We start from the raw sequence: 26,203 nt of genomic DNA on the forward strand, positions 1-26,203 counted from the left end.
TATTTTGGGGTAACGGGGCACACTGTCTGCAACCTGCTCTCTGGCAGGTGGATGAGAAAGAAAAGAATTAGGGTAGACTAGGCCATGTAGGAGAAAGTCCTTGTTTTTAGGAAATACACTGAAGTATTTCGGGGTAACGGGGCACACTGTCTGCAACCTGCTCTCTGGCAGGTGGATGAGAAAGAAAAGAATAAGCAGCAGGTAAGATAAAACGTAAGCAAATGGGGAACCCGGATGAAGGCTACGCCCAGGTTCTACGTGCTATGCTTGGAACTTTTCTGTTATATGAAATTATTTCAAAATACAAAGCTAGCAGATGAACATAAGAATCATAAACACTTAAAAAGAAATAGGAACTCTGGTGCTGAGAGCTTCTTTCATCAAGACGACCTTATCTCCTGCTGGACCACACATGGGAAGGAAGGGCCCAGGCTGAGGAAGAGGGACATTGAGCCCATCCTCTGCTTCCTGTGTCCCCCACGTCACAGGTTCATTCAGTGCATGGACACTCTCCCAGAGAGGCACCTCCAAACCACACACATCACTGCCTCAAACCTCTGGTTTTCAGAAATCAGATTATTCAAGCTCATTTATAAGAAAAAGTAGTCTCACTGACTTCAAAAAAGTCGACAAGTACTTGCTTTATTGACATCAAACAGAACTGTAAATTTTGTCTGGTATTCCACGTATTCTACATAACAGTAGCGTTAACACAGTAAAAGCACGAGGCATATTAAAACATAGCCAGTTCTAAACAGTCTGGATATTTCCTGTCATAGAAAAGAAGTATCCCTGTCCACAGATTCATATTAACATACACAGTACATTAATATCAATCTCTGTGTCCTGCGCCAGGCCAGGTACATGTTTACACACAGGGTCACATTCTGCAACAAACTTATTCTAAAAACAGTATCTATAAGGCACCACATGGGACACATGTAACCATGAAGTAACAAGGCTAGACGATCACATCTCAAATCCTCGAGTGCCAGATTTCCTAGAGCCACCCGGGAGTTGGCCCAAACTGCCCAGGCGACAATGCACAGGGGAGCCACTGGCAAAGCGGTCAGAAAATCCCTGAGACCCCAGAACGACACCCCCAGTACCACAGCCACCTTACCAACACAGAGAGCTGGGCAGAAACCAGGGGAGTGGCTCGTCTAAGTCGGTACTACTGATGTTATTCCAAAACTGAAGTGATTTCAAGCTTTTATTGATTTTTATGTAAGTGGCTCTCGAGTCCCAAAAACGTTTTACGCAACAAGAAATGAACAGCAGCAGCAAGCGTGGTTGTGGCATGTGTGGCCACCCCCGAGGACTGACCAGAGGACACACTGGGATATGAAACAGCTGGCCACATGTGTGTCCCAACACCACCAGCTGCTGCTGTTCACCTCGTACCACATAAAACATCATCACTCGTTTCTAAAGCCAACCCTGTTTCTTTAGAGTCATTCCTCACAGGCTAGACTACCCAATGTTATAAACATTTTAAACATGTTTCAAGCAATGCTGACATGGCGTTCATCTATTAAAGATATTCTACAAACAAGAATCACACTGAAACTTTCTGGGACAGGCTTCCCTGCCCACCGCTGTGGATGCAGATCAGAGTTCCTCCTGCACCTGCTTCGAGCAGTCAGAGGTGGCTCGCTGCAGGATGGCATGGACTCGTCCTTGCCCAGGCTTTGTCACTACAGGACCAACATCAGCGGCCTATGAGGAGCACAACGAAATGATTCTGACACATCCATCATCCCTTCCAGCACCAGGCGCTGTGATCAGTGGATGGGTTGACCGCCAAGTGCATTTGCACCAACTTCACATGGGGAGCAACACGGACATCAGTAGTCATCCAGCTCCTGATGGCACCCTCGTCACCTTGTCCACCAGCCTCCGCTCGGACAGTGTTTTGACAAGCCACCTATGGGGTATGTGGCATGGCCCAGCGCAGCACCATTCCATCCCCACAAGGAGCACAACAGGACATTAGCCCCACACAGACCCTGGTCTCCACAGGCAGCAGGCTAGGTCTTGCTTCGCCGGAGGAGTGTGGAGGTGGTGGCGCCTTGGCTGCCCTGGAACTTGAGGCTCTGCAGGTTGATGTGAGCCCCGTGCTTGAGCAGTTTCTCCACCGTCTGTGCGTGCCTGCCCTGGGCAGCCAGGTGTAGTGCGGTAAGCCCCTGCTCGTCGGACAGGTTGATGACATCAGCGCTGACCAGCTCCTCCACCACCTCTGAGTGCCCATGGGCGGCAGCCAGGTGCAGGGCCGTCTGGTTCAGGGGCCCCCGCGCCAGCACACTGGCTTTCTCCTCAATGAGCAGCTTGACGGTGGCGAGGTGTCCATTCCGGGCAGCCAGGTGCAGGGCGGTGCAACCCTCTGCAGTCACTGCCTCCCTGCCAGCACCCCGATGCAGGAGCAGCCTAGTGGTGCTCGTGTGGCCTGTCTCTGCGGCAACATGCAGGGGTGTCTGTGCTAGCTGGCTGCGGACGTTGACATCAGAGCACAGGTCGATGAGGATGCGGGCCACACGGTAGTGCCCTCGCTGGGCTGCCAGGTGCAGGGGCGTCCTCCCATCCAGTGTCTGGGCATTCACACTGACCCCTGGTTGCTTGGCCAGCAGCTTGACGATGGGCAGGTGACCCTGCCAGGCAGCATAGTGCAGCGGCACCCAGGCATCCTTGCCCTGCAGGCCCACATCGACGCCTCGGCGCAGCAGGATGCGCACGATGTTCTCCTGCCCGTGCTGGCAGGCCACATGCATGGGCGTCCGGCCCTCGAAGTCCACCTCGTTGACAGAGGCGTTCTTCTCCAGCAGCAGCCGTGTGCTGGACTCATCCCCATTCTGGGCTGCAAAGTGGAGGGCCGTCCACTGGTCCTCATCCTTGGCATTGACGCTGATCTTCCGGGCCAGCAGGAGCTCTACGACACCCCGCAGCCGCCTCCCCACAGCCACATGGAGCGGGGTGGCACCCCTCCTGTCGGTCAGGTTGGGGTTGGCATTATTGAGCAGCAGCCACTTGACGCACTCCTCCCGCCCAGCCTCCGCGGCCAGATGCAGCAGGCTGGCGCCGCCGTCTAGCACCAGGTCCACATCCTGCGGCTGCAGGATCTTCATCAGCCTGCTGGTGTCCCCACACACAATGGCGTCCACGAGCTTCTTCTTCTGGACATCTGTGGTGCCCAGATCTGTGGGGAGAGGCAATGGTGAGCAGCTGCTCACCTCTGAAGGCCTGGCTGCTGTCCCCATGTGACCCATGCCTCAGGGCACTCAACAGGGACAGGTGCTGTCCATGCTACTTTATTTCATTTTAGATTTAGTGGGGAGGCCTTGGGCAGGTCTATTAATGTCTCCAAGGTGCTCTTAGGTCAATTTGTGAAATGAAAATCACTCTAGCTGTCCTGCAGAGTTCTGATTAAAGGATGTAAAACTCAGAGCCCTGCTTGATGCTTAGAAATGGTAACAACGGCTAACATGCCTTCATTTAAAAAAGAAATGGAAAAAGGCACAGACTAAAAAGACCAGGCAGGAGCCATTCTCCACCTGAAAGCTTTGACAGCTCCCACCCCATGGACACCCCTCCAAGGCCCACCCACCAGCAAAGCTGTTGCCTGGAGCCAGAAGGGGACGGTCCAGCTCCCAGCCTGACCTCAAAATTGCACCTCCTGTCCTAGGGATACCACAAGGGATGTCTTCTTTGATAATCCTCAAAGGACCAACCTCTCATTTCAGAAGGACTGTCAGCCCGGGATTCAGGATGAAAACGTTCTATTTAACACAAAAATCCTACTGCATTGTTTGGAGTTCTGATTCGCATGAATTAAGACTCTCCTGCCCCACATGAAATAGTCTCATGGGGACTCAAACAGAAGGTAGGAGTGTGGCGTGCTGTTAGGAAAATGGAATCCACCACTCGGACTTGGTGTTTTAACACTGGCATTCTGAGTTGGGCCAGCCAGTAATGCTATCTCAAGCATGAACACAAGATGTTATTTGAGAGTATAAGACCCGAAAAGAATGTTCTATATTTCTCCATGGGAGATGGTGATACATTTTTCTGTAGCCTTTGGCTTAGCCCTAACTCTCTTCTTCCATTACTTACTGCTTATCTCCCACCAAACCGGGTTTTCTCCACCCTCTGCGGTTGTGGGGCATTTCCATAAACCAAAATGGCCTCTTTTGCCCCTAATATTCTACTCTAAAAGTCCCAGGAGGCCTGTATGATCCAGGAAAAGTCCTCTCCTTTAAGAGGATGTCCCAAATCCACCAGGAAAAACAAATGCCCCTCCCTCTGGAGATCTCGGCCTCCCTGCACTGTGGCTGTGAGTGTAAACATCCACATTTCCTAACGGAGCTACAGCACAGACAGGACAGGACCACATCTTATCCCCAAGTTGGTGGGGCAGGGACAGAAAAAAAAAAAGCATCTTCTGAAAAGAAAACCCATCAAAATTAACATAAAAAGATAAGATTGGCTGACTGGGAAGGGCCCCACCCCAACAGGCAATTCACAAGCATGGCCAGGGTGTTACAACCTTCAAGGAAAACCAAACCAAAACATCATAAGGCACGGGCCAACAGTGACCGAGGAGTGTGGGGGTGCTTCCGGGCACTGCCGAGAAATGGGGTATAGGCCCGCACCCACACGACAGAGTGAACTCCAGGGTGTGGGGTTTGATTCGTCACTGGGCTCACTGGACGGGACTCAGGCTTTTCAATCTGCAGGTGGGGGTTAGCCTCTGGCCCTGTGTTGGCACAGGCAAGACTCCACTGCAGATGCGTGGCATGGCCTCTCCCCTCATACACTACTATGGATTGAATTCTGTTTCCCCCAAGTTTAATGTGTTGGAGGCTTGGTCCCCACTGTGACAGTGGAAGATGCGAAATCTTATCATGGTAACTGAAAGGTGGGGCTTTGAAGAGGTGATTGGATTGTAGGACCAGGCTGTAGAAAACAGATTGATAATGGTGGTCAGGTGTGGTCCTGAGGGCTTCAAAAGGAGAGCGCATCAGAGTCTCTCTTTGCTCTGCCATTTTCTGCCATGTAAGACTCTGCATTGCTGTAAAGCCACCACCAAAGAAGACCCTCACTAGATGTGTTTCCTGGACTTTGGACTTCCCAGCCTCAGAACCAGTAAGCAACAAATTTTGTTTTCTTACAAATCACCCAGTTCCAGGTATTTTGTTACAGCAATAGAAATGGACTGATACACATGCTGAGTGACCACCTAACAGCTAGCGTGCAGCTCTAGATCTGCATTCAGTAAACCAACTACATCACCAACACCCAAAATCAACTGGTTAAGGGGGAGAAAACAAAGAAGAATCACTGACAGGTAACATGCTGAGTGACCACCTAACAGCTAGCGTGCAGCTCTAGATCTGCATTCAGTAAACCAACTAAATCACCAACACCCAAAATCAACTGGTTAAGGGGGAGAAAACAAAGAAGAATCACTGACAGGTCAAGAAACTGGACGCTTGATGTGCCCTAATTCTGACACACTCTGCCCACCAAGCCCATCAGTTCTCAGGACACAAGGGTGTCCTTTACTTACCGCCTGTGGAAGGCTCCCGCTCAAAAGACAACGACAGGGACCCTCTGGAAGAGAAGGCAGAATCGACAGAAGACACTCCCGAGAGCCTCTTGCCGCTGCTAGATGATGGGAGCCTGGATTCGGAGGAGCTGCGGCTGAGTTCTTCGGGGCCCTCGATGGTTTGAGAAATGCCAGAGTCCAGCTGCGACAGCAACTCAGAAAGGCTGTAGTCGTTCTCAAAGGCTGGGGCAGAGGCACGCTTGAGGCGCGTGGACACAGGCACCACCTGCCAAGAGGGAGAAGCAGGAGCTGAGTGGAGACTCCACCGCACCCAGTGTGGCCCATCCACGCACAGACACAGAAGAACTGGTGAACCACGCGGAAGCAGGGGACAAAGAAGGAAAGAAGGTGAGCATCACTGATAAGCAGCACAGACAATGTAACAATTTGTGACCAAATGCATGCAGCACACCAGGGAGCCAAGAGACTCAGGGCTGCAGTCATTCTGCTGGGTCTGTCCAGCACAGACACCGTGAGGAAAGACTGACTTCACAGACATGGAAAACCCAGCAGGTGCTGCTCTGGATGCCACCTGCTCAGCGGCACCGCAGGCAGCATCACCCAGACAGAAGGCGGACCATGAACAAGCTGCAAGAACATGAAACCCAAGTGGCTGGACTTCGTCCCCCACAGCAGGTCAGCAGTAGGAAGGAACAAGGGAGGAGGTGGGATTGGGCCCGGGTCCCCCTCTCTGACTTTGTCAACAACTGCGACCTCACCTTCGGGGTCATGTAAGCCTCGCTTACATGGGGCTGTGTGTGGACAAGGACGAGGGGTGGGCCTGGCTATGGCGACACGGTGTGATCCAACCCAAAATACACTAATGGGGTCCTTGTGACAGGTCTTGCTTAGCAGGCTTCGAGGTGGGAAGACTCTGCTGAGTGTTCTGACCTTGGGGCCTAGTGCCCTGGGCCACGCCCACTTGCAGGTTGCCTTTCTTCTGATCTACGCCAGGCCTGTCTCTTCACGGCTGCCTCCCCCGGCACCTTTACTCCTGACTGTCACATGCACACCATGTCCCTTCATGTTCACTGTGGGTGCCCCATAAACATTTACTTATCTCCTGACATTACACTGATGGCCTGGGAGAAATTGCCCAATACCAGATAACGCATCATAAAGATGGTTTATCAAGCCACACTTTACAAGTCTGCTACCCTCTTATTGCCTGAAAGGGTATTCGGCGAGCCCTAGCGCCTGGACTTCTCATTACATCTTAAGTAACCTGTGTGACAGTCAAAAGAACAAACCACTATGAAGAGTTAAAAAGTGACCAGGTCACCAAGCAGGGTGCAAAGACACCCACACCACCAGATCTCTCTCCCTATCTGGGCCCAGCAGGGGCTGGGGCCTTCGGATCCCCATGGTTCAAAGGGTGTCTGACAATTGGCTATTTAATATCCAGTGTGAGCCCTCTATGTTCATGCGTGATCACAGATGGGAGGTGGGGACGGGGACACAGCCAGACAGATGAGTCTGGAGCTGCCGAGGGACCTAACTTCCAGTGGAGCTGGGCACAGGGCAGGGCTCGGAAGGGAAAGCGAGCATCCAGGCTGGCAAGAGAACTTACAGAAAGGAGTCAGTTTGGAAAATCCTACCGCTGAAGCTGAGGAAACAGAGATGCCTGTGAGAAGATCCCCGTTACCTCGCTCTTGGGCTCTGGGGGAGGTGTCACATCCAGGTCTTGAGCTGTTTCTCTCACCTCGTCGTCAGGTTTTTCGCACAGGTCCTCAGTTTCAGAAGTAATTTCTTTTGGGGAGGAAACAAAAGTGGGCATGTCACTCAGATACACATCATCCCACACACACTCTACTCAAACATTGACTTTGGGGACCCCAAAGCCTCTTCGTAGCAGAGGATGAGCTGGGCACCATCAGCCTCGTAACTTCTCAGGCAGCGTGTCCCAGGCTAAGCTCAGCAGAGAAGCCCCACCTGGGCCTCCCATCGACAACCATGGCAGGTTTCACCAGACTCAAAGCAGAAGCCTTCCTCAGGGGAACTCCACCTGCCAGATGCCCCAGAGCAGAGCTGTCAGCACCTGGTGGGTGAGCCCCCCAACTCCATTCACACTGCTCCCCCTGTATGTTTTAAATGCCATGATTACTTTTAATTTCATCAGGGTTACTTTCCCATCCAAAAGACACATCTATTGCATGAGGTAAAGACCCCAAGAGAAGAGCAGAGCAAGGTCCCAGCCACCAGCCACATCAGTCTCCTAAAAGATGCATCACTATCTGACTTGAGACACCAAATTTCCAGTTCCTCTAGGCTCCCTGCACAGCAAATCCAGCCCTGGCTGGGAGCAGGGGGTGGACAGCTGCAGCAGACCACTCGGTTCCAGCTGCCCCATCTGCCTGTGTGTTGGGGGCCACAGGCAGGTACGTGGCCCATCTGCTTGTGCAGGCCATCTTGTCCCACCTGTCTTTCCACATATTGCTTCCCACTGCCTGGGCCCCAACCCTGTCCCAGTCACCAACTCCACCTCCTATGACACCAGAAGGACGGTGCAGCAGCAACCCCTCTGCGGGTGCTCACCTTGGAATGTGGGCCGTGCCCGCGGGTCCTCGTGCCAGCACCTCTGCATGAGGTGCAGCAGGTGGCTGCAGGCACGTGGCCGCGGTCTGCACACAGGTGGCAGCTCTGGGCGGTGGCCCTTCACCACTTTGACCATAATGTGCAGGATGTTCTTCTCATCTGCAAAGGAAAAGCACACAGGTCAGGGAGGCTCAGCGGGGTGGGGAGACAGACTTTTCAGCTTCGGGAGGAAACGAGGCATGTGGGAAGCCACTGAGGGACCCACTCCATCCCCAGACACTGCTTTACTTCCCTTTGTAAAGCTTTCTTTAACTCTTATCCTTACAGGGCACGCTGCTCTCTATTTTCCCAGTTTTAAAAACTACCCATCTTGCAGGGTTATGATTACCAAATGGAATCAGTGCTTTATGTCACACAGTATATCTTTCTGGACATCCATCAAAGGAAAACCGGGTTAAAAAGAGAACAATATCTGACGAGATGGGCTCCAAAGTGGCCTGAGCCCACCAAATGGAGCCACGCTGTCCAGCACCCAGGTGGACCCCACTCTCCCTGTTCCCATCCCAAAGCTCAGCCACTGCCCCGCCAGCCAGGCCGCCAGCTCTCCTTGTGGATGTGGCAGGGCTGGGGTGTATAAGGGGGCCCCTTCCCCTCTACTCACAACCTGGGGCTCACCTGTCCTACCTCCCAGTCTCCTTCATAAGCGTGCACAGGGCTACTATTATTATTTTGTCCACAACTTCTCCACTGATTGGGAAGGGCCCAAGGTGACTCTCAGTGGGCCAGGTTCTTTTTTCTGCTCAGCCTAAAACCACACACTGTCCATGTCAAGCAGGACTCAAAGCTGCGTGTTCCCAACACCCACCTCACCCCCATGGTTCCACATGCACCCAGGTGAAAGCAACTCCTTGGAGAGGCAGGTATGGAAAATTGGCCCAGAGCCACCGGCAGCCGCCAGGAATCGACACTCATGTTTTGTTCCACTTTCCCATTAAATCTTGTGCAAGACCTATTGTAACTATCCAGAGGTTATTTCCATGATAAGTCAGACTTCCAAAACCAACAGGTCCTCCACATAAAAAGGGAGTGACCTAACGCAAACACCTGGAATATTTTCTGCTGCTGAACACAGACCAGAAAAGCTCCTGAGACACCTTGTACTCCTGCACCTCGACTCCCCCCCAGTCTACCAGGCCATAAAACATGGGACTTCAGTCCTTGATATTTACACCATGCACCTGGCTTAGGGCGTCACCACCATCAGACAATGTTATGTCCAACTGGCACGCTGCCACACTGGAAAGCGTTCAGACCGTGGCCCTCCATGGGGGAGGATACGCATACGCAGTTAGGGAAGAAAGGGTGGGAGGTGGGAGACCGTACAGGTACGACCTCTCTAGAAGAGAAGGGTAAGGATGTGTTCCAGTCTTTCCATGAGGATTTGAAAAAGCTCCCAATATACTCTAAATCTTGCGATTCTCAGAGTTCTCCTTGCCCTGGCTCCTTGCCTGTGCCCCAACTAGCAAGGGATGCCCAGACCTGGAGTCACACGCTCACCTGTACTTTCAGACATTTTTGGTCACATCACAAAGTATCATGAGTAGCCCAGAAATGCCTACAGAAGAAGGGAATCTTTCTCCAATGAAGCTAAGAAGTACTTGATTTTTACAATGAACAAGCAGAAGCATTAAACCCTTGAGAATATAAGTCAGAAGCTTCCTGGATGGGGGAAGGAGGTACTGGGCAGCTCTCAAGCTGGGCAGGGCACCCTGGTGGATGCGTTGAAATCCACTGGAGGGTTCTGCAAGCTGGCAGCACAACGTGTGAACATGTTTAACGCTACTCAACTGTACGATCTGAAATGGTGAACTTGATAACATTTACGTTAGGTGTATTTTACCACAATTTTTTTTAATTAAAAAAGATTAAGAATTTGCTGGAAATACCTGGAACAGGCAAATCCATAGAGACAGAAAGCAGATTAGTGGTTGCCAGGGGCTGGAGGAGAGAGGAGTGGGGAGGACATGGGGTTGCGTTTTGGGGTCACGAGATTGGTCTGTAAGTAGAGAGTGGTGATGCTGGTACCACATCACGAATGTCCTTAATGTCACTGAACTATACAGCTTAAATGGCTAAAATGATAAATTTTATGTTGTATGTATTTTACCACCAAAAAATAAAAATCAGCTAGCACCTAAAAAATCCACGGATTGTACCCCTTCAGATCTGTGCATTTCCCTGTATGTAAATTACACACACCACAAGAGTGCTTTGTCAGCACATAGAAAAGCCAGCAATGAGGTGGCTGCAGACTTGCTGGGCAGGACAGAGCACCCCCCACCCCTGCTGTTCTGGCTTCAAGGCCCAGAGCAGCATAGCACACATGGCAGCGTGATCACAGGTACTGTTTAAGGACAGAGAAAGTACATTATTCCCAGAATCCCCCATTATTCTAGGAAAGACAAATACACTACACCTCAAAGACAGGTCCACTTACCTGCAAATGGTTTCTTCTGTGTAAGCACACCCCAGATAACAATGGCAAAGCTGGAAGAGAAACCAGGACATTAGTATCTGTGAGCTGGAACCCCAGATAAAGTCAAAAGCTCCAATGCATAGTGACAAGTTTAAAGAAAACCCCTCTGAAGCCTTCAAAAGAGAGAGAGAGATAACATTGAGATATTTCCCGTGAGTTGTTAAAAAGAGAAAACACTTGTGGTGAGACCTGTCACGTGATAGCTGAGATATTCAACAACAGACATAACGCTGCCACTTGACCTGCAAGTCTTCAAGCCACACGAGGGATCCCTCAAGGGGTGCTGTGCTATCACGGGACCTGAAGCTCTCAGGGACAATGGCCCTGTCTGCTGGTTTACCACCCTTTCTTGCAAGCACTGGGCACAGAGCAGGTACTCAGGCATTTGCTAAATAAATGGCTGAATACATGGTAGGCAATTCATGTCCCTCTCTCTTCTCCTATGATTGCATTCCTTGAAGACACAGATTCAGGTTCTGATGAAAACATTCCTGACGGAGGCTCACTTAGATTTCATCAGAGGGTTGTTAAAGAAAGTGCACAGAAAACATCAGGAGGCAATCCTGATGTTTCAGCTGTTTGGGCATATATATAAATTACTCTGGATACACCAAAAAAAAGCCCAATCTGATAAATGTTTTAAAAAAAACAGAACAAAACAAAAAACAGGAGTCCAAAACTTGAGCCACCCCTGAGCACTAAATTGACATAGGCACAAGAATTCACCATTGAAAATCAACAGAAATCTGCAAGTTCAAAAGTTGGAACTCTCGACTCTAAAATAAAGAGTGTCTTACTCTCCCCAAATTCAACAAGCTGTGACTAGTCCCTGAAGTGCCATTCTCCAGAGACTCAGCACTCAAAGGCAAAGCTAAGCACAGGCACAATGGCGATTGTCAAACCCGTCCGCCAGGTCTGCAGGCAGTGGAAGCTGGGGTGGGAGTCACAATGCGCAGGGCAACAGCCACAATGAGAGGCTTCGGTGCCTGGTGACACTCCCTTCCCTCTTTTCTTCTCCAAGAAGTCTGTGTGACTAAGACCTGCACAATGTGAAAAAGGAAGGGACCAAGTGACTCGGGGACTGTTCTCTAGGTACAGAAATCCACTGAATAGCCTCTCTGGTGGACGTTCCTCCATCAAAGGTAAATGACATTAGGAAATGTAAGTTGCTTACTTCACAAAACACAGAGGAGACTGAATGTTGGAGAGCCCAAATCCACATGTATATAGACCATGGTCCACTTAAAGCAGCAGGTTCTTCCAACAGGCAAGCCATAAAACCCACATTTCATAAGCACGCCAGAGCATTCACAGTGCAGGAGCTGCCAGTCTGGTTACGTAACTGGCTCCAACTGGCACCAACAGCAACTTCTCCATCCTCAGCCAGCAACACCCACAGGAAAGAAATGTCTCTTGTATCCCTGGGGGAACCTGTACCCACTGGCTAAAAACCCCAAAGTCAACAAGCATGCACCCCTTTCATTTGGACTGAACCCCATATTTGATGGGCATTGAGGAGCCTTTCCAAAAGGTGCTATTCAGGGCATGAAGAATGAAGGGGTCCGAGCCCCCAGCCCTGCAGGCACAGGAACTGGGGGACGGCATGCCACACACCTGTACACATCGTGCTTGGTGTCAAAGAGCCGGCTCTTCTCCCGGATGCGCTCTGGAGGGAGGTAGGCGATTGTGCCAAACAGGCCGTCCATGCTGAGGTCATGTGAATGGGATAGTCCGTTACACTTGGCCAGCCCAAAATCGGAAATCTGCAACACAGCAGTCAGCCTTTAACAGTGTCACTCGACATACCACAAGCTGACACTTAATGACATTTTATCAATACCACCCCTCAGCAGTGTTAGATGGCTGCGCAGAGTCAGGATGTGCTCCCAGAGCTTTCCAGAAGCCCCTGCAAGTGCTTCCGCTCCAGGCAGTCCTGCCCCCAGGTAGGCAGGGAAACATGGACACTTGGCAGAACCAAGTCTGGAGGCATTAAGAGTGACACGCTTGATGGATGGGGAGAAAGATGACACTCTAAGGAAGGAATGCACCAGGAGAGAGCCCTCAAGACGAACTGTCGTCTGGCTTCTACAAGGCATCCTGTTTGCCACTGTGGTTAACAGCCCCAGTGGCCATCGAGGGAAAAGCAGTGCAGAGTTTCTGGTGAAGAGACAGTCTGCCTGCTAGAGGATCCGGTTATGCAACCCGCCAGCTGGGGGGAGGGGGGGCAGGCAAGCGGCAGCAGGTCCTTTAAAGCCCTTTAAAGGGAAACACACCTTCAGAAGCCCTTTAAAGCAAACAAAACACACACCTCCTAACCTCCACGGGGCATTCTGCTTTCCACCTGGAATGTGTCGTGAGCAACAGACGCTGGCTGGCTCCTTCACCAACACACTGATCGAGCTACAGTCTGATAAACATCTCTTCCCCGAGTGAGCATGCCTCCCCTCCCCCACCCATGGGCAGGAGGCAGGTTTCCTTTTGTTAGAGGTGTTCTTAAAGCTCACTTAAACCCACAACTGGGGCCTATGCATGCTTCTCTGGGGAGCATCCTCTTCCTGCCCACATCCCCATCTCCAGGTGGAAATTAGACCCTCTGAAGCCAGCTGTGGGTGGGTTTCAGCCACAGCTCCTTAGCATTAATGGGATTCCTCTGATCCATGGAAAAAGCTCCTTTCTACTCTCCTTCAAGGCTTGTGGATTTTTTTAAGCCTTTTAATTAACTCTTGGGCTCCTCCTCTGACACAACTATGGAGAGATAGGAAACAGGGCTGAATTGGGCCTTGAATTCTGGGCTGGCGGAGCCCAGGAGGTGAGCTAAGGTGTCCCTGATGACTCAGTCTTCAACTGACCCATGAGCACATGGGGGGCCAAGGGGAAAGAGTCTGGGCCAGGTCCCCCATCCCCACAGTCAGGCTGTGCTGCATACTGGCCGAGGCTCACCAGGGCAAGGTGCCAACCCTGGGCCCCTTGCCGTTGTGTGTGTGGCCTCCACAGCCCTTGGGAAAACCCCCACCCCCTCCCCATATGGAAATTGCCAATTTCCGAGAGTAAAGCCATCATCCGATCCTGCAAATCCGTAAAGCAGCTCAAAGCTGGGAGACAGAATGTGCTGTGACTCTCAAAACAAGTTTGCGAACAGAGGCAGTTTGAGTTCAACAACCAACAGCCACGTGGGGACCCCCCGGTCTGCAGCATTTTCTCTTTCTCTCTGTCGCTGTCAGAAACAGCCAGCCACTTCAAAATGTGCTTGATGAAGAGCAAGGAAGCATAAATTCTCTGTAAAAGCCCTGGCATGAAATGCAAACTCAGAATTCAGAACCACTGAGGGCCTCTTCCCTCCCAGGACTGGGCCCCGGCCCTGGCTCATTCCCTCACAGCCTTTTCCTCTTGCCCCCGGGGCTGCCCCCTCACTCTCTGCTCCCTCAATGGCAGACCCCATGGCAATGTGCTACGACTTACAAACACACTTGCCCACCGGCCTCTGCCCCAGTATCCCAGGTACCCCCAAGCTCACAGCCCTCCACCTTTGGGGTCCAGCTGGACGAGACTAAGAGGAGAAGAAAGCTCTTTAGACACAGGAGAACACAACCCTCATGTAACCCTTTGAAGACAGTCTGGTCCGGGCAAACTGGATATATAGATACAGCCTGAGATCTTAAGCCAAGTTATTTCATTTTTAACTTGAAATTGATTACATTAAAATTAGTATTTTAATAGTCAGTAAGAGAAAGTATAATTTAACATTAAGCATATTTAACACACTTTGCAAAGCAGGTGCTTGCTGTGAAATCTTCAGTTCTGATCATGCTATGTACAAAAAGGTGGCCTACGTCTGAGCAAGGGAAGGGGTGAAACGGCAGCTTATGATCTTATTTCAAAATCCCAGGTTACAATCATATGGCTTCAAATGCTGTCCACTGAGAACTGCCCAGGAACCTGACCGCCAGTCTATATGCAAAGTGTCCAAGCTTTGTCTTCAGGAATGGAAGTGCTGACTCTCTGAACATCATACACACGCCCCCTGCTGCCCTCCACACACCCGACTATTTCTAAGAATAAAAGAAACATGTTATGTAAATACATTTTTCTGCTTGTCTTTGGGCTTCTCAGGGTTGACTAACATGCCTGATTAAGAAGGGCATCACGGGGTATGTGGGGTGGGGGGCGGCCCCGAGGACATGGCGTCACTTCCTATGGGGCAAGAACAGTTCCCGCCATGGCTTCCGGCTCCTTTGTTGGCCACCTGGACCCCTTAGACACATGGACTCTTTAAGGAATCTTCACCCATAACAAACTGCCAGGAGCCACCAGCCCTCCAAAATCAGATGTTTACGAGGAAGAGAAAGGACTTGTTGCAGAACTTCAGATCAACAGTGCCACGACCTACAGGGAAACTAAGCTGCAGTTTGTCAGATGGTCAGAGAACAGCACTCACTTCCTTACTGGGTAAGCATTAAGCGCCTACTGTGTAACAGAGTTGGGGAGGACACCTCCATGAGCACCAACATCCCTGCCTTGGAAAAGACGGTCTACCTTAACAAAAACACCACCAGGCACTGTGCGAAGCACTGCCCGAAGCACTTTATGGCCGCTGACCCCTGACACAGCCTAGAGGTTAGTATTATCACCCCCTGGCACTCAGAAGCGAGATGTCACTGTGTTCTCTAGAGAATGTTCATATGCCCTGCCCCCAAAACTGACCCCTGACACAGCCTAGAGGTTAGTATTATCACCTCCTCGGCACTCAGAAGCGAGATGTCACTGTGTTCTCTAGAGAATGTTCATATGCCCTGCCCCCAAATGAACACCCCGCATGCCCTGTCAGGAGAGAGGCAGGGGCCATGTGGGAAGGGAAAGAGCAAGACAGAGCCACGACAATGACGGCCGCGGCTGCAGACACCTGTCCAGCACACCCGAGAGCCCAGGCAGTAGTTGGTGTGCATTCAACAGCTGCCTCTGCCAGAACATGCGTGCCACACTGCCTTTCTCTACTTCAGCAGTCCTTGAAGATGGGGGCAAGGTGTTCATGCACCCCCTATCCTAATCCAACCATGCCTCCTGCTTCCCCTGCCCCCTCAAAATCCCAGTCTTCCATGGCTTTTCTTGGACTTTTTCCTTCACCTAAAGAGTCCCCTCCCAGCTGTATCCCTCACTCCTGACAGCAGAAAGGCCCAGCCCTGCAACAGCCCACCCCACCCTGAGGAGCTGCCCACTCTGCCCTTATATCACTGCTGGGTCCTAGCCACTTGGATTTGTGAACATATAACATACAGCAGCAGCAGGTCAGATGGGAAATCAAAGGCCCAGAGGCCACAGAATCAGGTTCCAGCCTCATTTAACCCCTCTAAGCCCCAGCTTATCAAAGGCCAGAGGCCACCGTCCACTCTGCCTCTGCTGTGAAGACTAGGGCAGGTCCCGTAGTGGAGCCCCTGGCGCACAGCAGGAACGTTATTACTTCCCCTTGTTTGTGTATGCTGCACCTCTGAGAGAAAAGACCGTATTGGATCACTGAGCCCGCAGGAGCTGCACCACCTGTGAAGACCTCCACAAATGTTAGCTGAGACTAAAGGGCCCACATGTGAAGCCCAACCATGCCACCCACAAGAAAACAGGAAGCCCAGAGGTCCTAGAATGTGAGAAGGTGCTGGAAACCATTTCTGTCTCCATTATCTTAATTCCTTGTGTCACAGAGCAGGACAGTCCTTGCATCTTCTAGCTAAGATCTATTACTGAGCAACACCTACCTAAGAGACAACCTTCAATTCCTGACCAAAGTGAAAACCTCTGCCTGGCTGAGCGGGGCTCCTGCATAGCTGCAGAGCCGGGCGCAGGGAGCAGTGTGTGCATTCCACATGGGCCTTTGCTCACCTGTTCCCAATCAAGAGCTAAGGGGCAGGGCTGGGCCCCAAACTCAGGCCTTTCCTGCTGGCCAGGCCAACAGAGAGGCCCGGAAGTGCTGTGCAACCAGGAACAATGGCAAAGTGACCGAAGCACATGGCCAGAACCTTGCCTGTGCCACGCACAAAGAGGACAGGAGCCAGACCCTGCCCTCAGATCCCTCCCACTCACCCGCTTGCAAGCCCACGTGCTTCCGTGCGTGACAGAGGAAGGGCCGACACAACCCCATTGTGTGGACCAGCATGTGGCCCCGGACCTCCCGCAGGCGTGTGGATGTCCCCAAGTGGGATAAAAACATGCGCCACCCATGAGGTGGACAGGACAACCCTGGACACAAAGACCATCCAAGGGAGAAACATTCGAGGAAGTACAGCCATGGTGCAGAAATGACAATGTCAATAACTGCTGACTCCAGGCGGCCGCACCTGCTTATTGGTTATATTACTCCTCATATGTTTCTGTTTCATAAACTCATCAAAGAAGGAAAAAAAAGCAGACAGAGCCACAGGCCTGCACAAATGCAACATTCTGCTCTCCAGGCTCTGAAGCCCCTCTGCAGAGCACCCCACGGTCCCCCTGCCGAACCTCCAAGGGGAAATCATGCCTTTACCATGGAACCTGAGCTCTCACATGGTCCATACATGCTCTGATCTCTAATCTGATTTCATAAGACATTCACAAAGACCAGAATCCATAAATCCATAAGCTCTTTTTTCCAAAGTGCCCAGAATTTAGTCATGTGCCAGGATTCCTCCAGCTACACAACCTGTGGTGTTTACACCAACCACAACAAGCTCAGGGTTTCCTCATGCTGAGAAAGGCCTTGGCTCCCGGGTTTTCCTTGCCCCCCCGCCCCCAGAAGAACCGCCTCCTTTCCCAACCTCGTCCTGACCTGGAGGCCCCTGTGGGCACTGTGCAGGCCCTACCTTGACGTGGTAGTGTGCATCCAGCAGGATGTTGGCAGGCTTGAGGTCCAGGTGCAGCAGCGGTGGGCTCATGCAGTGAAGGAAGTTCATGCCCACTGCGGTCTCATGGATGATGCGGAAGCGCAGGTCCCAAGGCAGTGGCTCTGAGGCCAGCAGTTTCTCCAGGGAGCCCGTCTCCATGTACTCCATGACCAGCCCCACGGGCTCCCTGCAGATGCCATACACTGGCAGGATGTAGCGGAACTTGGCCATTTCCATCTTCTTGGCTTCTTCCAAAAGTTCTATGCGCTCCCTGAAAAAGTTCAAAGGCATGAGGAAAACGCAGCAGTCACCCAGCCACACACACAGAGCACCTAGACCAGGGGACATCCAGCTCCAACGGCAGAGAAAACTACTCAGAGACACCCACATGGAGCTCACTTTAATGTCACATCATTAAATGCTGGGCCTTTCAAAGCCTTCAGTCCTGAGGCAGCTAGAAATGCTAGCTGAGGTTACTGTGAGTGATGGGGAGAGAAAGTCTCATAGTTACGGGGGTACCCACCAGTACCACCCCGCCAATGCCTGGGGTCTCGAAGCCTGGAAGTGGGTGCTCATGATCTCTTCTCTTGGGATGTGGGAAGAGAAGTTTAGGTTCCTCTAAAAGCTGCAACAAGTTATCTGTCCAAAGAACCCAACTCACTTTCTCTGTCTAGGCCCAATACTTTGGCCCAATTATTCCTGAATCCAATCTTGCCCCTTAATGGAACATTATTAATCTCAAGCAGGGGTTTGCCGAGGGCCAAATCCAGCCAGCCAGCAATTTTTTTATTGTGGTAAAATGTACACAACATAGTATTTATCATTTTAACCATTCATAAGTGGACAACTCAACAGCATTACATACATTTACAAAGTTGTATAAACATCACCACTATCTACACCAAAACTTTTTCATTTCCCCAATGAAAATTCTGCACCCATTAAACAGTAACTCCTCCTCCCTGTCCCCGGTAACCTCTTCTACCTTCTGTCTCTTTTGGCTCTTTACGGTTGGGGAAGACCCCACCAAATACATATATTACATTTTGTGCACCCACTCATCTGTTGATGTGTCACTTGGGTTGTTTCCACCTTTTGGTTCTTGTGAATAATGCTGCACATCTGTACAAATTAGTGTACAAATACCTGTTCCAGTCCCTGCTTTCAATTCTTTGGGATATATACCTAGGAGTGGAATTGCTGGATCTTGTGGCAGTTCTACGTTTAAACTTTTGAGAAACCACCAAACTTGTCCACAGCCTGCCACCTGTTTTTGTAATTAAACTTTTACTGGAAGGTGGTCTCTCCCACTCATTCATAAACTGGCCATGGCTGCTTCTGCCCTTCAAGGCCCCCTGGCCTACAAAGCCTACAAAATCTATTCTCTGGCCCTTCAGGGAGAAAGTCTGCCAGCCCCTGGTCTAAGTCACTCCCAGGTGCAGCCCGTGGTTTTACAGACAAGAATCCCAGGGCAAAGGTCTGCGTGCATATTATGGATCAAAAGTCTCAGAGTGAATTCAGGGGGAAAGGCCGACTCCCATGAGGTCATGTTTTAGCCATGGAGGAGCTAGGTCAGCAATTCTCAAACACAGATCCCATAGACAGCACCCAGGAAGTTGGCTAAATACAGGTTTCCAGGCCTCATTCTTTGACATGAGTTCCAGGTTGGGGCTGAAAACCTGCTTTTTAATAATAAGTTCCTGAAGGAAATGTCCAGAATCACACCTGGAGACCCAAACTGTTCCAGCTGGGAACTGAGTGGCTTTGGTGTCTACACACAGGCTGTGCAGCCAGCAGGCAGGGGCAGCCTCCAGGTGATTTCTCCAGAATGCAGAGTCGCAGCTCTGCTCCCACTGTTCTGTTGGACCTTCCAGAGCGGGGCGCAGCCTGCTCCCCCCAGTGCCAGCCCTGCGGCAGCTGCTAGGAAACCATGCAGTGCCTGCTCCCAGTTTCTGACCTGCCAGAGAATCCTAAACCGAGCCAATAAAACACACCTATTTCTTATTGATCTGGTCTCCCCTTTGAGACTGCAGCCCACTCTCTGTTTCCCTTACTGTTATGAAAACATTTCCCTATGCAGGAAGGCCAGCAGGTAAGGGGGAGCACCCGCGATTCTACGGTTTACCAAAACCTGCAGCACAATTCCCTCCCCTGTGCTGAACTTACACCGTGGAAATTCCCATATAAGCACCAGGGGCTCAGAGGCCTCAGCCCCTCTGCCCGCCCCAGTGCAAGCCCCACAGCTGGGAGCTGAGCCCCAGGTGAACACACACCAAGGGGAGACTTCTTGTCTCAGAAAACTCGGATCCCCAGGTGTAGACCAGTGGTTCTCAACTAGAGGTGATTTTGCCCCAGGGGACATGGGGCAACGTCTGGAGACATTCTGGTTGTCACTGAAGGATGCTACTAAACATACTACAATGCATGAGACACACCCAGGCAAAGAATTACCTGGCCCCAAATGCCAACAGTGCCAACTCTGAGAGCCCCTCGTGTAGACCAAGTTAATGCGTTTTCAGCCAAACTGTTAAGCACTCTCAGACCTTACCCTCCCTTTGTTTCAAACTGTTTATTTGTTGACAGGTATTTGTGAACATGTGAAGAGTTGGTGACAAAAGAGACCCCTCCCAGCCTTCATGACATCTACCTTCTAGGGGAGAAGACGGAGAATCACACGAAAAAAGAAGCACGGTGGAGAGTCCAGGTACTCTGAAGGGGAAGTTCAGGGGGCTGTGGGAGAGTTAAGGGGGACCCTGAGTTAGAGTGGGGACGGGCAGCATAGAAGGCCTGGGAGAAAATAAGAGAAGCTATGACCTGCATAGCAGCCCAGGGCGGGCGCGAGGCTGAGCAGAGCAGCTCCCAGCAGACCACAGGCTTGGCGAGGGGAGGGGGGCAAGCCGCAGTCCTGCAACAAGTTATCTGTCCAAAGAACCCAACACCAAAACCTGCAGCACAATTCCCTCCCCTGTGCTGAACTTCCACCGTGGAAATTCCCATATAAGCACCAGGGGCTCAGAGGTCTCAGCCCCTCTGCCCGCCCCAGTGCAAGCCCCACAGCTGGGAGCTGAGCCCCAGGTGAACACACACCAAGGGGAGACTTCTTGTCTCAGAAAACTCGGATCCCCAGGTGTAGACCAGTGGTTCTCAACTAGAGGTGATTTTGCCCCAGGGGACATGGGGCAACGTCTGGAGACATTCTGGTTGTCACTGAAGGATGCTACTAAACATACTACAATGCATGAGACACACCCAGGCAAAGAATTACCTGGCCCCAAATGCCAACAGTGCCAACTCTGAGAGCCCCTCGTGTAGACCAAGTTAATGCGTTTTCAGCCAAACTGTTAAGCACTCTCAGACCTTACCCTCCCTTTGTTTCAAACTGTTTATTTGTTGACAGGTATTTGTGAACATGTGAAGAGTTGGTGACAAAAGAGACCCCTCCCAGCCTTCATGACATCTACCTTCTAGGGGAGAAGACGGAGAATCACACGAAAAAAGAAGCACGGTGGAGAGTCCAGGTACTCTGAAGGGGAAGTTCAGGGGGCTGTGGGAGAGTTAAGGGGGACCCTGAGTTAGAGTGGGGACGGGCAGCATAGAAGGCCTGGGAGAAAATAAGAGAAGCTATGACCTGCATAGCAGCCCAGGGCGGGCGCGAGGCTGAGCAGAGCAGCTCCCAGCAGACCACAGGCTTGGCGAGGGGAGGGGGGCAAGCCGCAGTCACACGACACATTCTGGAGAAGAATCAACAGGACCGGATGATTGACTGATGTAAGAGGACAGAGACGTGGCAGCAGCGACCCCGGGTCTCCACCAGGAGGCACTGGACAGTCCCCCATGCATGGAAGGGGGTGCACCTCAGGAGGAGCAGGTCAAGGGATCGTGGGGGGTGGGGGGGTAAAGTAAGTTTCTTTGAATATACTCCATAAGCAAAGAATCCCACTGACCTTAGGAACAAGTAAAACAAATACCAAGAATGAATCATTATATTACTACAAAACAGAAATAAGTGAGGCATGGCTTGCTTTCTTAGCACTTTGGTTAATTGACCAGTTAATGGAAAACAAGATGTCCACAGGAGTGCGATGCTGGCCTGTGGGGGTCCCTGGGCTGTGCCTTCCCTCCTGGGAAGCTCCACAGGGACAGGTTTGGGGGCCCTGGGTGTCCTGGCCCAGGACAGCCAACCCCCCTTCCCACAGCCACAGGCCAGGCCAGGCTCTGGGATCCGACAGGAGGCCAGACTAGGAGACAGATTCCAACACACATCCCAGCCTGGTGACCAACAGTCCAGACAAGGCCAGTGGACTCCCAGCCCTGCTCCCCGTCTCAACAGCATCTGAAAAAAAGGAAAGTAGAGGGTTGGATGCCAACGACCTCTCCCTCCTCTTCCTCCTGGAAGATACGTGGCCACGGCCATGGCTATGGCTGTGGCCGAGGGCCCGTTTGTTATTTAAACTAGGACTGATACAACTACCATCTCTGATGAGGTCACTAACTCCCAAGTTGTTGCAGATGGGACTTAGCATCTGGTGCTGCTTCTGTTTTATATCTTGTTAAGAATCAGTTTTGTGATTTGTCTGTTTCCTATGACTTTTATTTCCTTAAAAAAAAAAAAAGTGGCCAGCTTGCCACCCCTCCCCTACCCATGTGGGTCTCCCTTCGCAGGGTGCTATACCCAGGTGACACTGGCATAAGTCCTCCTGCAGGAGAGAGAGACCCCTCCAGTGTGAAAAAGCATGAGGCACACCCTCGTCTGAAGGTTGGGAGGAATTGACAATCCTGATATTTACAGGCTGGTCATCAACCAGGGTCATTTTCCATGTTAAGCAGACATTCCAGGAGTGACTGCTGTAAGCCAAACCTGACTTTGAGAACAAAGTCAATGAAATTAAGGCTGAAGTGGAAGCTCTGAGGCACTCTGCAAGTGTTTTCTTCCATTTGCCCAAAGGGCTTAATACATAAAACCCAGGTGACTTCCTACTGCAGACCTCACTACTGACTCCCTAACAGTTGCCGGCTGGCAGCAGATCACACCTCCTCCCACTACCCCAAGAGCAGAAAGTTCCCGCCTGCCCCAGGCCCATTAAGAAGAACAAAGTCTCCATTTACATTATTAAAAAATAAAAATTAGAGAAAGAGCTGCCACTGCTGGTTTGCTCCAGAAAGCTGATCCCAGCTTGAATCTCCAAAGGGTGTCCAAGTCGGCTTTAAACAACTATCTGAAGAAAACCGGGTAAGATTTCCCCCTTCACCAGCCACACCTTTCGGGACATTTTGTCCAGGAAAATCAGCTATCCTGGAAAATAAGCCATTGTTTCCAGGGACAAAATCACTTTCTCAAGACAGCACAATCTACGTCTTGGGGCAGACAGGAAGGGGTTCAGGGACTGCCCAGCGAGGGGCCCACCTATTAGGAGAGGGGGAGGCTGGGGCTCCCTGCACGCCAGCCTTGACTGTTTAGAGGGAAGCACATTCACAGAAACTCTTCATACCACTTATTTATCCGTAACCACAGGGCCAGAGGGCCCCAACCTTTCAGCCTTTCTTTAGTCACTCGTGGAACCACACCCTGGGGTGCCCCAGTGGCTGCCACTGGCTTTCGGAAGCTCCAACCCTTCCTGGGTCGGGTGTCGGCAGGCAGCATCTGCAATTCAATAAGCTTGAAATGGGCCTTCTGTAAAGTCGCAGCAAAAGGCACTTCCGATGAGCGATGAGCGAGATCTAAAAGTGCTCAGAGCACAGAAAGAAGCCGCCGATTGCTTTGTTGTCAATGGAAATTATTTTGTTAAAACATTTTTTCCGGGCCGGCCCGGTGGCGCACTGGATAGTGCGCTGCTTGGGAAGCGCGGCGGCGCTCCCGTCCGAGGGTTCGGATCCCACATACAGACCGGCTCCCGCTCACTGGCTGAGCGAGGCGCGGGAGCAACGCCGAGGCTTGCGATCCCGTCGCCGGTCCCCGGTCCGGTACGGGGGCAACACTGAGGGTTGCGATCCGTTGCCGGACACGGAAAAAAGACAAAAGACAAAAAAAAACAAAAAACAAAACATTTTTTCCTCTAAGTAGTGCTTCTGGCTTATGTTGCTGGCCACACAAAAGGAACTGGAGAACTATTGTTATTACCATTATTTTAAGACCTGAAGAGATTTTCAATCCCGTCCAGGAGCTCGCTGCTGGGGGCACTGGGGAAGCACAACTGTCTGGTGCCAAGTCTTGGTGGCATTCCCACCACATTTCTTCCCACCAAACCACATTTCTTACTGTTAATGGCAAAGTGGACATTTCTGGGCCACTAGAACACCCTGACAACTAGTCAATTCAAACACAACCTAAAGCGTAGCTATGGTCAGGCACAGCTGAGTAGCATGGTCACCATATCTCCATCCCCTCCTTCGTCCTTGAGGGAAAGGGATGCTAATTCTGTTTCTGAGCCATTAGGAAGAAAACACCCTCACCTCACCCCTGAACCTGCTTTGGGTTCTAGATGGAAAATCTCTTGGGCATTCATAGAACCCAGTTGGGGTTCTATTTTTAACTTTCTCAGTACCATTTACCTTAATTCAGTTTTCTTCTCATTTAGGGCTAGCCCAAGCACATTTTTCCCCATCTCAAGGAGGGGGGAGTAGGGAGAGCACTGGAGGAGGGAGAAATATTGTCACCCCAATCATTTCTAAAAGAAATCTTATAGAAAAGCCATGGGGCTCTCCTCCCAGCTTGGACCAGAAGACCACGTTGGATGGAGAGGGAAGCCGCAGTTTCCCCCTCTGGAAGTAGGTATCTCAGAAAGGGGAAAGAGCAGACCCCTGAGACAGGGTCTTCGGAGGTGGAGAAGCAGTGAACTACAGAAGGAGAAACTCGGATGAGGGCAAGGGGGTTAGAGTTGCTCGGGTAACAAAGAGCTCCGCTCCACAGAAAAGAAAGCTGGGAACCACCTTCTGGAAAAGGCAGCTGGAAATATGGCTTCACCACTGTTAGCTGAGGCCTCTCTGCCAGGCCTTTGCACACCAATCCAGCTGCATCCCGGGAGCCTCAGAGGGGTTCCCACACTGCTATTTTTAAAACCGACAAGGAATGGGCTTGTCCGATTGTCAGCCCTGCAGCTACACACCCGGGGTTTGCTCAGGCTCGCCCCAGCTAGCTGGCGCCCAGCACAGCATTCACCACCGACCGGGACAGGCACTTGGTTATTCTGAGCTTCCTCTTAGCTGGGGGCAGGGAGGGGAAGAAGGGAGACTTTGGGGTCACTTTGTTCTCTCCTAACTGGCAACAGCACCCATCCCCAAACACCACCTTAGGCCCCATGACCCCCTGATGAGGGTCAGATATCTCCCCAAAGCCACCCACAAGACCCTCCTGAAGCACTAAGCCCCATAAGGAGGAGATATTCAGATCAATGAAGTGTCACTTGTGAACCACCAGCAGGTCCCATTGGTAGGTCCCCTCAGCAAGCACTTCCCTGCCCCCGGGGAGCCTCGACAGGTGCCTAGGGGATGCAAAGGCTCTGACCTTTCCTGCACAGAAATACATGCTCACACCACCTAGAGCAGCTGCTACGTGGAGGAGCCCAGACACGGCCAAGGAGAGGATAAATCCTGGGGCAGGAAACCAGGAGACCCCAGCCAGCCTGGACAGCAAGCAGCCCTGGCCAATAAAAATCAGCCTTGCCCACACCTATACCTGTGGTAGGTCCCTGTGCAACATGGGGAGAGGGCCACAAATGACTCCAGTCATCCTGGAAAAAGGCAGACCCATGTGCCAGGAGGGAGAGGTGCTGCCCCTCAAACAGGTGAGGCAAGACTTAGCCAGAGGGGTATAGAGCTGGGGCTGCACACAGAGACCCCAGGAAAATCCTATTCCTTACTCTCCAGCACTTGCAAATACGGGGGCAGGGCAGGAGCAGCCAATTAAGAGAGCAGCAACAAATTTGGCGGGGCGGGTAGAACAACTATTTCAAGGTTTAGATGCAACCTTGTATGTCTGCAATAGAACCAGCTCCTCTTAGAGCACAGTAGGCTCAATGCAAATTCCTAACACGAACCTCAAGCTGAATACAGTCAATAATTAACCTAAAGGACTTCTTTACAAAGAGTGGGGGTTTCACCATCTTCTTAGAGAAACCAACCACTGCTGCAAATGCAAAACTCCAGCCTGCCCTACATGGCCTGGCCAAGTGCAGGAGGTGAGATGCCTCCTGCTGGGTGACGCTGACCTCAACCTAGCTGCCCAACATGCCATCACCTGCCTGCTTCGAGCAGGGCAGGAAAGGCTTCCAGTTAAAGGACAAAACACTTCAACCAGGCTATGCAATCTCCTAAGTGACCAGCCTTGAGTGGAGAAACCCTCCTCCAACTAGGCCACCCAAGAAACAAGGGACCTGATCACTGGAAATAACAGAAGCGACTAAGGATACAGGTCGATGAGTCACGGGAGGAAGTGCCTGTTTATTCTGCTCTTCCAATATAAAAATTGGTGTTACATCTACCTTGATGAATAAAACTTGCTTCCAATGAAAGACTACATCAGACAAATGTCACCAAGAGCCCCCAAATGCCCCTATGGAGAGGGTCTCACTTTTCAAAATCTTACCACCGTCTGATATTCAAAGCAGTTTGGGGGCCGGCCCGGTGGCGCACTGGATAGTGCGCCGCTTGGGAAGCGCGGCAGCGCTCCCGTCCGAGGGTTCGGATCCC

General features: G+C 51.4%; 2 protein-coding genes across 2 annotated transcripts in view; both read right to left on the reverse strand.

The window, feature by feature from the left end:
- Window positions 1-612: 612 nt before the first annotated feature.
- RIPK4 (receptor-interacting serine-threonine kinase 4) lies at window positions 613-17,773 on the reverse strand. Its single transcript, XM_008589862.1, has 7 exons — window positions 17,498-17,773; window positions 12,288-12,436; window positions 10,635-10,684; window positions 8,138-8,296; window positions 7,278-7,351; window positions 5,564-5,651; window positions 613-3,193 (listed from the first exon to the last, which is right to left on the reverse strand). Exons 1-7 carry the CDS (start codon window positions 17,753-17,755, stop codon window positions 2,031-2,033), a joined length of 1,941 nt encoding a protein of 646 aa, XP_008588084.1. The 5' UTR covers window positions 17,756-17,773; the 3' UTR covers window positions 613-2,030.
- A 6,874-nt stretch (window positions 17,774-24,647) lies between these two features.
- LOC103605283 (receptor-interacting serine/threonine-protein kinase 4-like) overlaps window positions 24,648-26,203 on the reverse strand; it is a 24,253-nt gene continuing 22,697 nt past the window's right edge. The window contains exon 7 of the mRNA XM_008589863.1: window positions 24,648-24,718. Coding sequence (XP_008588085.1) covers window positions 24,648-24,718 — 71 coding nt within the window. The remainder of the gene's footprint in view (window positions 24,719-26,203) is intronic.

The sequence above is a fragment of the Galeopterus variegatus genome, unplaced genomic scaffold (genome assembly GCF_000696425.1).
Source record: "Galeopterus variegatus unplaced genomic scaffold, G_variegatus-3.0.2 Scaffold5700, whole genome shotgun sequence".
NCBI classification, from domain to species: Eukaryota; Metazoa; Chordata; class Mammalia; order Dermoptera; family Cynocephalidae; genus Galeopterus; species Galeopterus variegatus.

Bases quoted from the DNA above. Each gene is read 5' to 3' on its own strand.
- RIPK4 (XM_008589862.1), bottom strand. From the start codon at position 17,755: ATGGAAATGGCCAAGTTCCGCTACATCCTGCCAGTGTATGGCATCTGC. The intron at 8,297-10,634 runs GTAAGTGGACCT...TTTCCTTTGCAG, and splicing joins ACAGAAGAAACCATTTGCAG to ATGAGAAGAACATCCTGCAC. The intron at 7,352-8,137 runs GTGAGCACCCGC...CCTCCCCAAAAG, and splicing joins GGCACGGCCCACATTCCAAG to AAATTACTTCTGAAACTGAG.